Genomic DNA, 16,508 nt, shown 5'->3' with positions numbered 1-16,508 from the left:
ACATAGAAAGTAGCGCCATCTGGTGAGCCGTAGAGTCAAAATAATAACATAATTGTTGGTTGCTGTTGGTATTCCGAATAAAATAAAATAAACTTAAGAAAGTGGCGCCACCTAGTGAGCTATATAACTTACCTCTTGGCAGGCAGCGGACGGCGACGAGCACGCGCGGGCGGGGCCAGCGCTGCGCCCGCCTCCCAGTCGGAATACTGCGACGACGACGAGCTGCTGGAAATTACACTCAAATGACTTATTGTTTATGGTAGAGATGAGACGTATTTACTAGAACAGATCCACACACTAGGTATTTTACAGTACTAGGCGGCCCCTATTTAAATTTTTTAAATACTTGATCCACCTAGTATTTTATAAATTACACGATTTCCGACCTTATAATCAAAGTAATAGAGGTTATTAATGCGTAATCCGTAGTCGTGTATTACGCGCACCTAGTATTTCTCGCTAAGCTTATGTGCGAACGTATAGATTCACTCCGTCTCTGTCTGACCAAACAAATTTGAGCGCGACGAAGCAAACGCACACAAACGTAGTCAAACCATATTCATGTAAATAAGAAAAAATATGTAAATATTTTTATGAACCAAATTGATATCTTTTAAATACGCCAACTTTTAAGTTGACAGTCCTAAGCCTGTTGAAGTATGAAGGGAGGAATTATTATTCAATTTCAAATTGCATTATTCATACTACGGATGTATCTTTAAAAAAAAATGTATTTTAAAGTCATATTACGTGGATTAGTCCGCACTAGTCGCGTCAAGTATGCTAAATTACTACGTACTAGGTGGAATAGGTATTTGGATCGAGTATAAATAAATACTAGGAATAGGTGCACCTAGTATCAAATATACCTAGTATAACCCATCTCTAGTTTATGGTACATTTTCACACAATGATTAATGCGTATCTGATAATTGTGCGTTATTCAAACGTATCGTGCAGGCCATAAACGATTTGCATCTGTATACGCTGCATGGGCCGACGTAGTGTGTCTGTCAAGTGCTTTCTATCTCGCTTGCCCTAATTTAAAGACAATAGCGTGATAGCTAATGTTTTCGATAATCGTTTGTGTTATTTATTCAAATATTACATCAGTGTGAGTAACTTTCGTTGAGCGACTTACACATTAGACCCAAACTACACTCAACATCAAATAAACCGCACCTTCCGCGACGCGAACTTTAAAGATTTTCTCCTGACACAATCATGGTACCTCAACAATATTGGTGTTATTTAAAAGCCCAATCAATATCCTTAAAGAAAAATACATTTCATTTCTAAATAAATGATTAACATATACCATAAATGTGACTTGAAAATAGACCTCACTTTGGGCTCACCTCTGGGATCAATTAGACCAATTTTTATGGTTATAAAACCAAATAAAGATCTCACGTGTCCTCTTTAACAGATGCATAGCGATTAATCCCAACTTAACAGTTTTATAGTAAAATAAAATGGCTATAGCGTAACTACCTATTTTTTGAAGAAGTGTCTCTGGATCCTTGTAAAGACACATTTTTGGGGTAAAAACCTTTCCTTTAATGAAATGAAGTTTAGAACTAGGCTTTCAAATGGTACCAATGTTGGTGGGAAGTGGGGATGCATACGTTTGATAAGTGCTTGTCGCGGGAGGTGCGATTTATTTGATGCCGAGTGTATTACTTGATGCTACTGGCTACATTTTATACCTGCTGGAATCGGTCGCGCTGCCGCTGGAGTGGCTCGAGCGGCTGGAGCGCGAGTCGCGGCCCGAGCCAGACAGGCGCACCGACTCGTCTGATGTGTCGCTGGATGCACTCGGAGGCTCTGGTGGCTCCTCCTGCACAGTGGTAAATTTTTAGCGAACTAATTAATATCTAGGGCACATTAATTGAAATAACTTTTTATTGCAACTCTATCAACCAAAACAGTCATATTCAAAATTATAGCTAACGTAATCGTTGTTTTTTTGTAGAGAACATTCTGTCTAAAAAAACTCATTTATATTCGCAAAAAACACCCAGTATTAACCTGTCTGAATCAAAGATTTCCCATGTAAAATAATCCATTAATTAAAGGCCAGTCGGGCTAGGCTGCGCGCTGTGATAAAATCTTGATTTTAAACGACATTTGTATAGGCTTATCGCCTAAAATCGATAAAATGGCGCGATAAACGCTTGTCACGGCGCGCATTCTAGGCCTACAGGATGCGCTTTCGCGATACTGCGCTACGCGTCGCACGAAGTATCAAAAAGTATTCCACATTGCATCAGCGCGGTGTTGTAGCGAGTGCCACTGCATAGTGACGTAAGTGGGTAGTTAGCGGGGCTTACCAGCGGGGCAGGGCGTGGGCGGGGCGTCGGGCGCGCGTGGGGCCGGCCGGTGCTGATCACGAGCGGGGCTTACCAGCGGGGCGGGGCGTAGGGCGGGGCGTCGGGCGCGCGTGGGGCCGGCCGGTGCGGCGGCGCGGTGCTTACCAGCGGGGCGGGGCGTAGGGCGGGGCGTGGGGCGCGCGTGGGGCCGGCCGGTGCGGCGGCGCGGTGCTTACCAGCGGGGCGGGGCGTGGGCGGGGCGTAGGGCGGGGCGTCGGGCGCGCGTGGGTCCGGCCGGTGCGGCGGCGCGGTGCTGACCACGAGCGGGGCTTACCAGCGGGGCGGGGCGTGGGCGGGGCGTAGGGCGGGGCGTCGGGCGCGCGTGGGGCCGGCCGGTGCGGCGGCGCGGTGCTTACCAGCGGGGCGGGGCGTGGGCGGGGCGTAGGGCGGGGCGTCGGGCGCGCGTGGGTCCGGCCGGTGCGGCGGCGCGGTGCTGACCACGAGCGGGGCTTACCAGCGGGGCGGGGCGTGGGCGGGGCGTAGGGCGGGGCGTCGGGCGCGCGTGGGGCCGGCCGGTGCGGCGGCGCGGTGCTTACCAGCGGGGCGGGGCGTGGGCGGGGCGTAGGGCGGGGCGTGGGGCGCGCGTGGGGCCGGCCGGTGCGGCGGCGCGGGGCTTACCAGCGGGGCGGGGCGTGGGCGGGGCGTAGGGCGGGGCGTCGGGCGCGCGTGGGGCCGGCCGGTGCGGCGGCGCGGTGCTGACCACGAGCGGGGCTTACCAGCGGGGCGGGGCGTGGGCGGGGCGTAGGGCGGGGCGTGGGGCGCGCGTGGGGCCGGCCGGTGCGGCGGCGCGGTGCTGACCACGAGCGGGGCTTACCAGCGGGGCGGGGCGTGGGCGGGGCGTAGGGCGGGGCGTCGGGCGCGCGTGGGGCCGGCCGGTGCGGCGGCGCGGGGCGTGCGGCGCGGTGCTGATCATGAGCGGGGCTTACCAGCGGGGCGGGGCGTGGGCGGGGCGTAGGGCGGGGCGTCGGGCGCGCGTGGGGCCGGCCGGTGCGGCGGCGCGGTGCTGACCACGAGCGGGGCTTACCAGCGGGGCGGGGCGTGGGCGGGGCGTAGGGCGGGGCGTGGGGCGCGCGTGGGGCCGGCCGGTGCGGCGGCGCGGTGCTGACCACGAGCGGGGCTTACCAGCGGGGCGGGGCGTGGGCGGGGCGTAGGGCGGGGCGTCGGGCGCGCGTGGGGCCGGCCGGTGCGGCGGCGCGGGGCGTGCGGCGCGGTGCTGATCATGAGCGGGGCTTACCAGCGGGGCGGGGCGTGGGCGGGGCGTAGGGCGGGGCGTCGGGCGCGCGTGGGGCCGGCCGGTGCGGCGGCGCGGTGCTGACCACGAGCGGGGCTTACCAGCGGGGCGGGGCGTGGGCGGGGCGTAGGGCGGGGCGTCGGGCGCGCGTGGGGCCGGCCGGTGCGGCGGCGCGGGGCGTGCGGCGCGGTGCTGATCACGAGCGGGGCTTACCAGCGGGGCGGGGCGTGGGCGGGGCGTAGGGCGGGGCGTCGGGCGCGCGTGGGGCCGGCCGGTGCGGCGGCGCGGGGCGTGCGGCGCGGTGCTGATCATGAGCGGGCGGCGCCGCATCTCGCGCCGGAACCACGCCTGCTCCAGCTCGTACAATTCTGCGCTGTGGCGACAGGGATCCGTCAGAGGCTGATATGTTATTGTCTTAAAAATCTAGAAAACTATAGTCTAAACACAAAATCACCATCTTTAAAGTCCTAAATTAACTGCTAAATTGGCTGGGCCTTAGAAAAGAAAGAGTCGTCCAGGAAATAGAGGGATATTTTAGTGAGCCTCTCAGAAGTGCAAGAGTGATGGGTAATGGGTACTCTTCACTATGCTTGCTCAACATACATCGCTAGGGAGAGAGGCGATTCTTAGACACCTGGTACACGGGAGGAGAAACTATGGAACCCAGTTAGATCTGAGGAAAAAGGGCCTGGAAAATATTTTTAAGGGAAAGGGAGATCCTCAAACCTCAAAAATTAACCTGTTAAAAAGGTATATCGGATTTGACACTAACAAGACCTGGAAGAAATTTGGTGGGACCCAGTAGACCTGGGAATGCGGACCAGAACCACACGCATGTCGAAATTAGCATCACAGGTAAAAGGGACTAAAAAAGGGGATTTGTGTGCAAGGAGTATCCAGGAACCTAATGATGATCAACAGCCCTTTAAAGTCCACTGCTGGACTATGAGCCTCCTCCACTATAGCGGAGGGTTTTGCCATAATACCCACGCTTGGCAGGCGGGTTGGAGATCATAGTTTAAAAGATTGATGTTTGTCAGAGAGCGCAGCTGCCCGTTCTGTTTGATGTGTAGTCCTAAGTCGCCTCTTACGACACCCGTGGGAAGAGTAGGGGTTGGTGACAAATGTATTCTACTCTGCCGTCACAACACGGCTGTCCAGGAAGTAAGAGGAAACCCCAAACGCGTTCGGGAAACCGAGGGGACATTCAGTGAGCTTTTTAAAGGGGCAAAAGCGCGCGACCTCCACCTGGGAAAAGAGGAATCCCTACGGGATTCAGGGAGAATGAAATTAACCTGTTAAAAAGGGGATACAGGGCTTGACACTGACAAGACCTGGAAGAAATTTGGTGGGATCCAGTAGACCTCGGAATGCAGACTAGATCCGCACGCGTGCCGAAATCAGCATCACAGGAAAAATACACTTAAAAAGGGGATTTCTGTGAGTATTCATGAACCTAGAAGAATAGGAACTCCAATAGGGTCTTTTGTACTCACTGCGACTGGGCATTACTGTTTGGTACAGTTAACCTGGTGAAATAGAGATTTCTGCAGGAAAAGGTTGATCCCCTTCGAGTCTAGGAGACTTGGGAAGGAAGGAATTCCACTGGGTCTTTCAGAAAGGTAAGAGTCATGAGTTCTGTGCCTGCACGACTCATAGCGCTGATGCGACATATTTCTTCGTATCCCTCAAGTGAATTTCTGTGGACAATAGTGATTTACTCACGCGTCTGGGAAAAGAGGTATCCTTATTGAACTCGAAAGAAAGAGAAATGAACCTGTTAAAAAGGGGTTACTGTGTGGAAAGGGTTCAGAAAACCTAGAATGAGGGGAATAAAGTCTTGGTCTTGAACTGTCACTGAGAAAATCTGGAAAAATTAGAGAGGGGACCTAGAAGACCTGGGAAAAAAAGATAGATATCTGTGGCGTAGAATAATTTCCAGTCGGATCCAGTTAGACCTGGAAAGAGAGTAATTCCAGAAGCCCTGTGGACCAGAGTGCTCTTTATAATAATAATAAATACACTTTATTGCACACCAAACAAATAACATAACAGAAGAAAAGGAACACATAAGGTACAATTAGGCGGTCTTATCGCTATGAAGCGATCTCTTCCAGACAACCTATGGTGAGGACAGTTACTTGAAACAAATATGAAGGGGAAGGCGGTGTCGAAGTGAGGCGGTGGTGTCTTTACTCACTGCGCCTGGGCCACCCGGGCCGCCATGGCAGGATTGGGCGGGCGGAGCGCGCGTCGTCTTGGCGCCAGCGGCGTCTCATCTTGCTGCCACGAGCCGAGCGTGTGCCGAACTCCTTCGCCGCGCCACACGCCGCTCGGCGCCGCCGCCGCCTCCTCGCCGTCTTGTTCCGCCGCCAACGCCTGTGTAGCGGGCATTAGCGAGATTACTCATACGTATTCCTAATATGTAAAGCGTTATACAAAACTGTTTGAAATCTTATGTGACAAGTCAGTGTCTAATAAATCATCATCTAAAGCAGTGGTTCTTAACCGGTGGTCCCTGGAGGCATTCCAAGTGGTCCACGAAGTGCACTTGCACACCTTGGTCAAAACCACTTTTAACTGATTTTTGCAGTCAAACTGGTTTACTTTTGACCGATTATGATTATGAGGTGGTCCCTGACAAGACATAAATTTGGTAAAATGGTCCCTCATGACTTAAAGGTTAAGCAACACTGATCTAAAGTGTACGTTTCTTTTATCTTCTTATGGACCCTCATACACGCACAAATAGAGAAGAAAACCAACGCCTGCAATCACGCGACAATAAGAACCAATAGAATCGCTTCATTTACCGAGGTAAAGTAAATGAAGCGATTCTATTGGTTCTTTGCAAACATCCCTCGCTACGCATCCTCGCACATCTCTGGTGGAAACGCAGCCTAAAGATGGTTTCTGGATAAAAAAAGCAAGTTTGAATTACTAGTAATAACTACAAAAAATACCCGACACGTATTTTTCACTTTTCAAACTGATAAGTTATCAATTGAAATATTTACATTTTAAAAGACAGCCAGTATTATTGTATCAGTTGGAGCCTTTGTCAAGTGAGAAAACTTAACACGTCTGTGGCGCCAATTCGTGAATTTTCAGAGTAAAAATATTTGTTTTAGATTTCACGATGATCCTTATGGCGTTCACGAGTTGGCGCCTTTGTCAGGTGACAAAATAGAAAGCTTAAAACTGTTAAGAGAAAAATGTACTAAATTTAAACATATTTAAAATTACTTTAGTTGGTGCCATTGTCAAGTGACCTCACTTGATATATCTATTTTAAATGACAGCCAGTATTATTTTATCATTTGGCACCTTTGTCAAGTGACAAAACCTAACTCATCAGTGGCGCCATCTCGTAAAATTTCAGAGAAAAAAATTCCCTCCACGTATTGATTTAATATTTAACGATGATCCTTGTTGGCTTTCATGAGTTGGCGCCTTTTTCAGATATTACTAGTCAGTGGCGCCAACTGGCGATGTATCTGTATCACGTCCGCTACACACCGCGCTGTGTCCGCGGCGCACGCACCTGTATCATGCGGTCGAGCGCGCGGTGCGCGGGCGCGGCGGGGACCAGCTGGCTGGCGGGCAGCAGCTCGCGGCCGGGCACGAGGCGCTGGTGGCGCGGCGCGTGCGGGGCCCCCTCCACGTCCACGAGGAAGGGCGGCGGCATGAGGTGCGGCGGCGTCTGCGTCTGCTCGTCCAGCGCGCCGCCCAGCGCGTCGCGGGCTGCGGACAGCGATGGGAGCTGTTAGATTTGTTACTGGTCGCCAGTTGGCGCCTCTAACAGTAAGCATCATAATTACGGCGGACAATACACAATTACGGTATTCACACAACTCAGTTGGCACCGCTGACGAGAAAGTATAATAAAATGAGAATGGCGCCAACTGGTGAACAAAATTACGATAGAACACCTTTCATTTAGTGAATACTACATTAGGTAATTAAACAAATGAACGTCTTTATGAACATTTTTTACGTAAGCGATAACCAGTTGGCATCAATTTTAGTCACAAATCGAGTGACAGGACTTTACTGTTAAAGGCGCCAACTGGTGAACGATAAGACGTGAAATATTACGTTCTTTTTGAAGATCAATTTCAATTACGTTCGTTTCAGCCAAATGACGTCCAATGCAGGACAAAGCCCTTCGCCAAGAATTTCCAAAACGTCCGGTCCTGAGCTGCCCGCATCCAGGTTCTTCCCGCAACCTTCACCAGATCGTCGCTCCGCCTAGAAGGATACCTGCCCACGCTACGTATTCCAGCCCGTGATCTTTAGTCCCAGCAGGTGCCGTGCGAGCCTCGCGTCTCACCGAGCGGGCCGTGCGAGTCGAAGCCGGGCCATGCGAGTCGGAGCCGGCCCGTGCGAGCCTCGCGTCTCATTGAGCGGGCCGTGCGAGTCGGGCGGGCCCGTGCGAGCCTCGCGTCTCATCGAGAGGGCCGTGCGAATAGGAGAGGGCCGTGCGAATAAGAGCCGGCCCGTGCGAGGCTCGCGTCTCACCGAGCAGGCCATGCGAGTCGGAGCTGGCCAGTGCGAGACTCGCGTCTTATCTAGTGGGCCGTGCGAATAGGAGCCGGCCCGTGCGAGCCTCGCGTCTCACCGAGCGGGCGGTAGTCCGTGTGGAAGAACAGCTCGGCGGGCAGCTGGGCGAGCAGGCGGTGCCCGCGGCCCAGGCCCAGCAGCAGCAGGTGGCCGTGCGAGTCGGGCCGGCCCGTGCGAGCCTCGCGTCTCACCGAGCGGGCGGTAGTCCGTGTGGAAGAACAGCTCGGCGGGCAGCTGGGCGAGCAGGCGGTGTCCGCGGCCCAGGCCCAGCAGCAGCAGGTGGCCGTGCGAGTCGGGCCGGCCCGTGCGAGCCTCGCGTCTCACCGAGCGGGCGGTAGTCCGTGTGGAAGAACAGCTCGGCGGGCAGCTGGGCGAGCAGGCGGTGTCCGCGGCCCAGGCCCAGCAGCAGCAGGTGGCCGTGCGAGTCGGGCCGGCCCGTGCGAGCCTCGCGTCTCACCTAGCGGGCGGTAGTCCGTGTGGAAGAACAGCTCGGCGGGCAGCTGGGCGAGCAGGCGGTGTCCGCGGCCCAGGCCCAGCAGCAGCAGGTGGCCGTGCGAGTCGGGCCGGCCCGTGCGAGCCTCGCGTCTCACCTAGCGGGCGGTAGTCCGTGTGGAAGAACAGCTCGGCGGGCAGCTGGGCGAGCAGGCGGTGTCCGCGGCCCAGGCCCAGCAGCAGCAGGTGGCCGTGCGAGTCGGAGGCGGCCAGGCTGGCGCCGCCGCCCCACTTGGCGTCGAAGATGGCGCCGTCGCCCTGCCCCTCGATGTGGTTGTGAAACTGCGCGATCACCTGGGAACACCACAATGCTTAGTTAGGCGATTATCTCACTACACCGCGCTCCTTCGTCCGAAAAATAACTTGTCAAGGGAGGAAGAAGGAGGGAGGAGGGAGTCAAGAAGTGTGGCGCGGTGGAGTGCAATCTGCCCAAGGCAGCCGCAATTTCGCGCACACCTCCCGCGATTCGGCCAGTATAACCGCAAGGTTGGTATGGCCATGGGTGGTGGTGGGTTGCACCGCGCTCCGCCGTAGTACGCGAGACGACAGATTTAATCATTCCGCGCGCAAACGCGTTGTCAGTCTGCCGCGCGTGTTTTCTATACAAACTGAGGTACTTGCATATAATTATTAAATCTGTCGTCCCGCTTACTGCGGCGGAGCGCAGTGCTGTGGGATAATCGCCTTAACCCATTAGAGGTCACTGTACTCAAATGGGTACATCTATATTTTTACGTGTCAATTGCAAATCTCACAAAATTAACATAGGTAGACTTGTTATTTTACTTCATTACAACACTATTAAAGTATATTGACAACAATTACGCGGGTAGTGGGACTTTTTTTGATAAAAAGTATCAGTTGAAGTTGTGTCACTGAAACATAGTAGGGGTAGGTGTTTATTTTTTGATTTTTTTATAACAATTACTGCTCATAAGTTTTTTTTTTTATTTTATTACTTTAAAATACATATCAGAGTAAGTTATAAAACACAATATAATATAATATTTACATCTCAAATAAAACTAGGGTTATTTAAAAGTTACTGTACTCGGTTGGGTACAATGACAACATGCGTAAGTAAAAAAACTGTGTTTATTTTTTGCTCTTTTGTTACATTTTACAGCTCAAAAGAGCTAAAAGGTACTTGAAGAAGTTATTGGAGACGTTTTACAGGATAGTTATGACGATGAATGTATTTTGGCTAATAATTATACTACTTGATACAAGTATGTTGACTGAAAAAGAGGATACGGCGACGTTTTTCATACCGTAAGACGTACTAAAGGGTATTTATGAACAGAAGGGATAGTGGCAGCAAAGGCAGTTTATAGGACGATAGTGATAATGAACCGCTGGCGTGAAAAAGAAGACGATAGGTTCCCACAAATCCGCACCCAATCAAAAGTCATAATTCTTCAATCGCTGTAGATACTTCCAAAGTCTGTGGTGATAAGTTTGCTATATTTTGTGAAGAGCTGCAGGGCCTCAAACTTGCACAGTATTTGAAAAAAGCTGATTATAACAATATTATTATATCCAATAGATAACTACGATGCTTCTCATTATCATTATGATATTTCTATTGGCTATAATCATAATCAGTATCCAATCAACACAATCCCACCAAAAACATTCTGTAAAAAACTAGCCAAGTCTCGATGGAGCTGCTTGTTTATCTCTAAAAAGTAATGAAATCTAGACAAAGTCGTGCCAAGTCTATGGTTCTTTACTGCGATTTCTTTTTTATTATAGTTAATGTTGTGTGACTTGGCCGTTGAAGGGTACAAAACCAGGTGCTCCATGACACCATTGCACCAATCTGTTGCCAGAACCACTACCCATTGACGATGGAAAATTGCCACTTGGAAAACGTTGATTTAATAACCAGTGAATTGTAGGCTTAATAAAGCTGCGTATTTCAATAATACTTATGCATAATTATTGATTATCTTAATAAAGATTGTTCAACGGCCAAGTCACACAACATTAACTATAATAAAAAAGAAATCGCAGTAAAGAACCATAGACTTGGCACGACTTTGTCTAGATTTCATTACTTTTTAGAGATAAACAAGCAGCTCCATCGAGACTTGGCTAGTTTTTTACAGAATGTTTTTGGTGGGATTTCACTTCTTTTTGTAGAATGTGGCATAATTATTTAACGTCGTCGTCCTTTAATATTATCGTCATTTTTTTTACGATATTAAACACATCTTTAAAAAGGACAACGAATCAGAATTGATTTAATAATAACTAGAGGGGAAAAAAAATCTGGACACCGCGGTGCAGAAAATCGACGCTCAAAGTGCTAGCGCCATCTAGCGGTGAGCGGTACAGGCGAACACCACGGCGCCGGTGTGGCGCTAGTAGTATTGATTATTATGAATGTGGTGTTACTCCAGATCTTCGATTTTCCTAGTTTTTATAGTTTTCCCTTTATGTGGCCATTAAACCCTAACTCTGTACCAAATTTCAGCTCTCTGAGTTAATGGGAAGTACTAGTTCTATTTTGATGATCATCAGTGAGTGAGTGTCATAAATGCGAAACTTTGCTTTCGCTTAACTTCGGAACTAATTGACCTACAGACTTGAAATTTTGGATTTTAAGTGTGTGATTATAGCTTACTAGATGACGAAAATTTCTGCGTTCTGGTCTTATCTAAAGGTTCTCAAATAGAGGCCTGAAAATGCGGCGAAATGGTTCCAGTAAAGGATGGTACGGCAGTGTTTGCTTCGCGCTCGACTTGGCGGGGGCACTGCCGTGCCCCCAGATATACTTGGGATTCCTATAAAGCCCTATTTAGGGGTTTTGGTACTATCTGAGTACCACAAGCTACCTCGAGAGACTATGTACTATACTTTACTGGTCACTAGATGAAGAGATATGCTAAATAAACAACGAAAATGCGTCCGGCTGTACCAATAGTTGATGGCTTTTCTTCAAAATGGAGTTGGAAAATATCCCATCAAAACTGAAAAAGAGCTGGGGTATGTTCTTTGTCATTTAACAGTGCGTTGGCAGTGTAAGAAGTCCCTTAAAACAATTTTTGTCGAAAAGGCGCATTTTGAAAATTTGCATACCTAGGAGGTCATTGTACCCAATTGAGTACACCCCTGTAATTTCATGAAAACAACTTTTTTTCAGGATTTTCTTGTATTTTGTGTTTTTTTGCTCTGATTTCAATATGAAAATAAAGAAAAAATTTAAAATATATTAGTACTTTGTGTTTGACCTCTAATGGGTTAACATAGCGATAGACCACGTCAGACGGGGTTCTGTTGTACCAGAACCACGAGGAGAAAACCTGGCATCGGGGGTTCCCTCGAAGCCGGAGAGGATTACTCGAGCCAGCCTCTAGCCTGAGGCACTAAGCTAGGACAATAACTCGTGGGTTCCGATGGATACCGTTGGATTTTAATGGATAAGCCCCGCCTTTAGTGAGCAACTATACTTAGTACCCAAAATGATTTGGCTCGAAGGACAAAATTGATCTACATAATAGTGACAATGACGAATTAGAAAATGCTAATAAATAAATGCAACAGTGTAGTATTTCATACAAATAGTGTGCGCGATGGTACAAGATCATATTTGAATGCCATCATCCCAAGACCCCCCTGTCAAGCAAGGCAGCGTTCACTTATGCAGGCTGCTACCAACCGTGCGATGTGGAAGTCATTGGGGTAAGCATGTGTTTAGGAGTAAACGTCCTGTGGTTGAAATGATGATCCCAAGCACCCTCGCCAAGCAAGGTAGCGCTCTCTTATCCGGCTCGAAGGACCAGAGCACTGACCTCGCCGCTCGCCGCGTGCCACACGAACAGCTGGCCGTCGTGGCCGGCAGACAGAAGCACGGCGGGCAGGAACGGGTGCGCCTCGAGCACGTACGCCTCGTATCCGGCTCGAAGGACCAGAGCACTGACCTCGCCGCTCGCCGCGTGCCACACGAACAGCTGGCCGTCGTGGCCGGCAGACAGCAGCACGGCGGGCAGGAACGGGTGCGCCTCGAGCACGTACGCCTCGTATCCGGCTCGAAGGACCAGAGCACTGACCTCGCCGCTCGCCGCGTGCCACACGAACAGCTGGCCGTCGTGGCCGGCAGACAGAAGCACGGCGGGCAGGAACGGGTGCGCCTCGAGCACGTACGCCTCGTATCCGGCTCGAAGGACCAGAGCACTGACCTCGCCGCTCGCCGCGTGCCACACGAACAGCTGGCCGTCGTGGCCGGCAGACAGAAGCACGGCGGGCAGGAACGGGTGCGCCTCGAGCACGTACGCCTCGTATCCGGCTCGAAGGACCAGAGCACTGACCTCGCCGCTCGCCGCGTGCCACACGAACAGCTGGCCGTCGTGGCCGGCAGACAGAAGCACGGCGGGCAGGAACGGGTGCGCCTCGAGCACGTACGCCTCGTATCCGGCTCGAAGGACCAGAGCACTGACCTCGCCGCTCGCCGCGTGCCACACGAACAGCTGGCCGTCGTGGCCGGCAGACAGAAGCACGGCGGGCAGGAACGGGTGCGCCTCGAGCACGTACGCCTCGTATCCGGCTCGAAGGACCAGAGCACTGACCTCGCCGCTCGCCGCGTGCCACACGAACAGCTGGCCGTCGTGGCCGGCAGACAGAAGCACGGCGGGCAGGAACGGGTGCGCCTCGAGCACGTACGCCTCGTATCCGGCTCGAAGGACCAGAGCACTGACCTCGCCGCTCGCCGCGTGCCACACGAACAGCTGGCCGTCGTGGCCGGCAGACAGAAGCACGGCGGGCAGGAACGGGTGCGCCTCGAGCACGTACGCCTCGTATCCGGCTCGAAGGACCAGAGCACTGACCTCGCCGCTCGCCGCGTGCCACACGAACAGCTGGCCGTCGTGGCCGGCAGACAGAAGCACGGCGGGCAGGAACGGGTGCGCCTCGAGCACGTACGCCTCGTATCCGGCTCGAAGGACCAGAGCACTGACCTCGCCGCTCGCCGCGTGCCACACGAACAGCTGGCCGTCGTGGCCGGCAGACAGAAGCACGGCGGGCAGGAACGGGTGCGCCTCGAGCACGTACGCCTCGTATCCGGCTCGAAGGACCAGAGCACTGACCTCGCCGCTCGCCGCGTGCCACACGAACAGCTGGCCGTCGTGGCCGGCAGACAGCAGCACGGCGGGCAGGAACGGGTGCGCTTCGAGCACGTACGCCTCGTCGCGGTGTCCCGACAGGCAGTTGATTTGAGTGAATGAGCGCGCGCACCACACCTGAGGGAAATAAAGAAGGTCAGATTTAACGCCATCTAGCGACGATATGGCATATCACTACATAATATAAAAGGCCAAAGCTAAGCTAAAGGATTTTTTGTTAAAAGAGGTTACTACTCTGTAAACGATGCCACAATGTCGGTCTGCCTCCAGGATCGGGACTCGAAACCTATCCAGTTGCAGCGAGGGAGACAGGGAGACGTCATATCTCCAAAACCGTTTACCACCGCCCTTACCGACAATTTATAATTATTTGTTTAACAATTTGAGTATTTATTAATGAAATGGTTTTTTTTTCTCCGACTGACATAATATTGTAAACGTATTCTGCTGACATTTTCTCTATTATAAAAACTTTATGACCTGACTTATGCAACTGTGACTTCACAATAAACACAATTTGAATAAAACAAAGTCGCTTTCCGCTGTCTGTCCCTATGTATGCTTAGATCTTTAGAACTACGCAACGGATTTTGATACGGTTTAATAGATAGAGTGACTCAAGAGGAAGGTTTGTAGGTATAAAACATGCATATATTATACAAGAGAACAGCCGGGAAATTCCATTGCAACCGTGCGAACCCGGGGCGGGCCGCTAAATATTTATCAAGCAAACCTGATGGAAAGCAACTTATTAACGCCTTAGGGCAGAGGTTCCCAAAGTGTGCGCCGTAGAGAGTAAAAAGGGGCGCCGTGAGTCAATCCTTTATGTCGCGTTGGCGCTTAAAAACCGTTGAAGTCCTACCTCTCCCACGTCTTTACCTGCCCATCTTTCGATAGTATCTTTTTCAAAAGGTAGAGCGCCGTGACAAAATCATAAATTAGTAAGTGCGCCGCGGGATAAAAAAGATTGGGAACCCCTGACATAGGGCACAAATACATAACAGACTTACTCGTATCGTGTTGTCTGAAACGGCCGTGATGACGTACTCATCGCTGCAGTCCCAACAAACCATCGTCACCTGCAAAATTAAGGCTTTTCTGAGTAAATACAGCAAGGACTTAAATTGTCACTCACTGATGGCTTTGATCAAAGCGTCAAAGAACAACTGGTCTGTGGATTGTGTTTTCATTTATAATGGCCCATTAATGTCCCGAAGCAGTGGTAGGGTTGATACTGGGACGTTTAAAAGTGCTTTTTAAAAGCCTATTTGCAAAAATAAAGGTTTTTTTTTTAATTTGTGTGACACATACCTTGAGCCGCTTGCCGTCGGCAGCAGTGGATTGAGGCAGCAGCAACGCGTGGCGCCACTGAGTAGCGTGCAGTGTCCACAACGCAGCCGTACCTGCACATGAAATTCGCAAATAGAATTAAGTTTTCATCATCGTTATTATTCATTTAGGCTGAGTTGCATCACCTAACTTTGACCGTAACTTTAACGATAATTTTTATGATTTTTCAAAGTTGTCACATACCATGTTCCCTTTTTTTTATTTTCGTCCAGGATTGCATGATTTAAATCAAGTTGATTTAAATAAATCATGATTTAAATGAAAGGCTGGGAGTTTATATTATTCAACTGTAATGTACGCAAACAATAATAATATTAGGTGTTTGTTTATGTATGTAATAAATAAATAAAAAAAAATTGTTTTTTTATCCACCCTGTCTTCGTCACTCACCATCTTTGCTCCCCGAGACGAACCGCAGCCCCCTGTGCGCCCAGGCTATGCTGTCCACCGCGTCATTATGCACCGCCGTCTCCAGCACCTGAGGGGTTCAAGGGCAACATCAAAATCAAAAAATCAAAATCAAAAATATTTATTCAGTTTAGACCACAAGTGGCACTTATGGGCTTCATCAATTGCTGCTTATCATCATCATCATCAGTCTATAGCACTGTAATGTCTACTAGTTTTTTTTAAGTGGCTTCTGATTATATAATCTGTCTTTCAAACAACATAACGTAATGTTTTTTGAGGCGTGAGGACATAATGTAATGGGATGGGAGGTGTGGTAATTACAAGGAAAGCGTGTGAGATTACAGGGAATTCTGGGAGGTTACAGGGAAAGCGTGGGAGGTTACAATGAATCGTGGGGGTTACAAGAAAAGCGTGGAGGTTACAGGGAAAGCGTGGGGGTTACAGGGAAAGCGTGGAGGTTGTAGGGAAATGTGAGGATTACAGGGAAACATGAATATTTTTTTTAAAGCGTGGGAGCTTAGAGGGAACACGTGTTAGCTACAGGGCAAGAGTGGGAGGTTACAAGGCAGACATCGGAGGCTACATGGAAGGCGTCGAGTCTACAGGGGAGACGTGGTGATCCACAGGGAAGGCGTGAAGGGTTACAGGGAAAGTGTGGGGGGTAACTGTAAAAGCGTGCAGGATTACAGGGAATATTTGGAGGGGTTACGGGGAAGGCTTGAGGGTCTATAGGGGAGTCGTGGAGGGCTACAAGGGAAGGCCCGCCGACCACGCCGCGCAGACCATGGGCCGCGCTACTGTGTGTGAGCTACAAGGAAGGCTCCCGGGCTACACTCACCCGGCGCGGGCCGCCGGGCTCGCGGCGCACGGCGTACAGCCGCACGTGGTGGTCGGCGCTGCCGGCGGCCAGGAAGGCGCCGCCCGCCGACCACGCCGCGCAGACCATGGGCCGCGCTACTGTGTGTG

General features: G+C 51.1%; 1 protein-coding gene across 1 annotated transcript in view; it reads right to left on the bottom strand.

The window, feature by feature from the left end:
- Positions 1-16,508, bottom strand: part of LOC135085876 (PH-interacting protein-like) — a 51,103-nt gene that overhangs the window by 20,177 nt on the left and 14,418 nt on the right. Inside the window, exons 10-22 of the mRNA XM_063980660.1 lie at positions 15,522-15,609; positions 15,093-15,184; positions 14,792-14,860; positions 13,746-13,898; positions 8,757-8,952; positions 7,148-7,347; positions 5,804-5,982; positions 3,299-3,976; positions 2,909-3,165; positions 2,729-2,821; positions 2,478-2,641; positions 1,710-1,840; positions 133-225 (exon numbers count right to left, since the gene is read on the bottom strand). Coding sequence (XP_063836730.1) covers positions 133-225; positions 1,710-1,840; positions 2,478-2,641; positions 2,729-2,821; positions 2,909-3,165; positions 3,299-3,976; positions 5,804-5,982; positions 7,148-7,347; positions 8,757-8,952; positions 13,746-13,898; positions 14,792-14,860; positions 15,093-15,184; positions 15,522-15,609 — 2,393 coding nt within the window. The remainder of the gene's footprint in view (positions 1-132; positions 226-1,709; positions 1,841-2,477; positions 2,642-2,728; positions 2,822-2,908; positions 3,166-3,298; positions 3,977-5,803; positions 5,983-7,147; positions 7,348-8,756; positions 8,953-13,745; positions 13,899-14,791; positions 14,861-15,092; positions 15,185-15,521; positions 15,610-16,508) is intronic.

Source organism: Ostrinia nubilalis, chromosome 30 (genome assembly GCF_963855985.1).
Source record: "Ostrinia nubilalis chromosome 30, ilOstNubi1.1, whole genome shotgun sequence".
Taxonomy (NCBI): Eukaryota; Metazoa; Arthropoda; class Insecta; order Lepidoptera; family Crambidae; genus Ostrinia; species Ostrinia nubilalis.
Note: the sequence above shows the minus strand (reverse complement) of the source record. Positions and strands in the feature narration are given on the sequence as shown.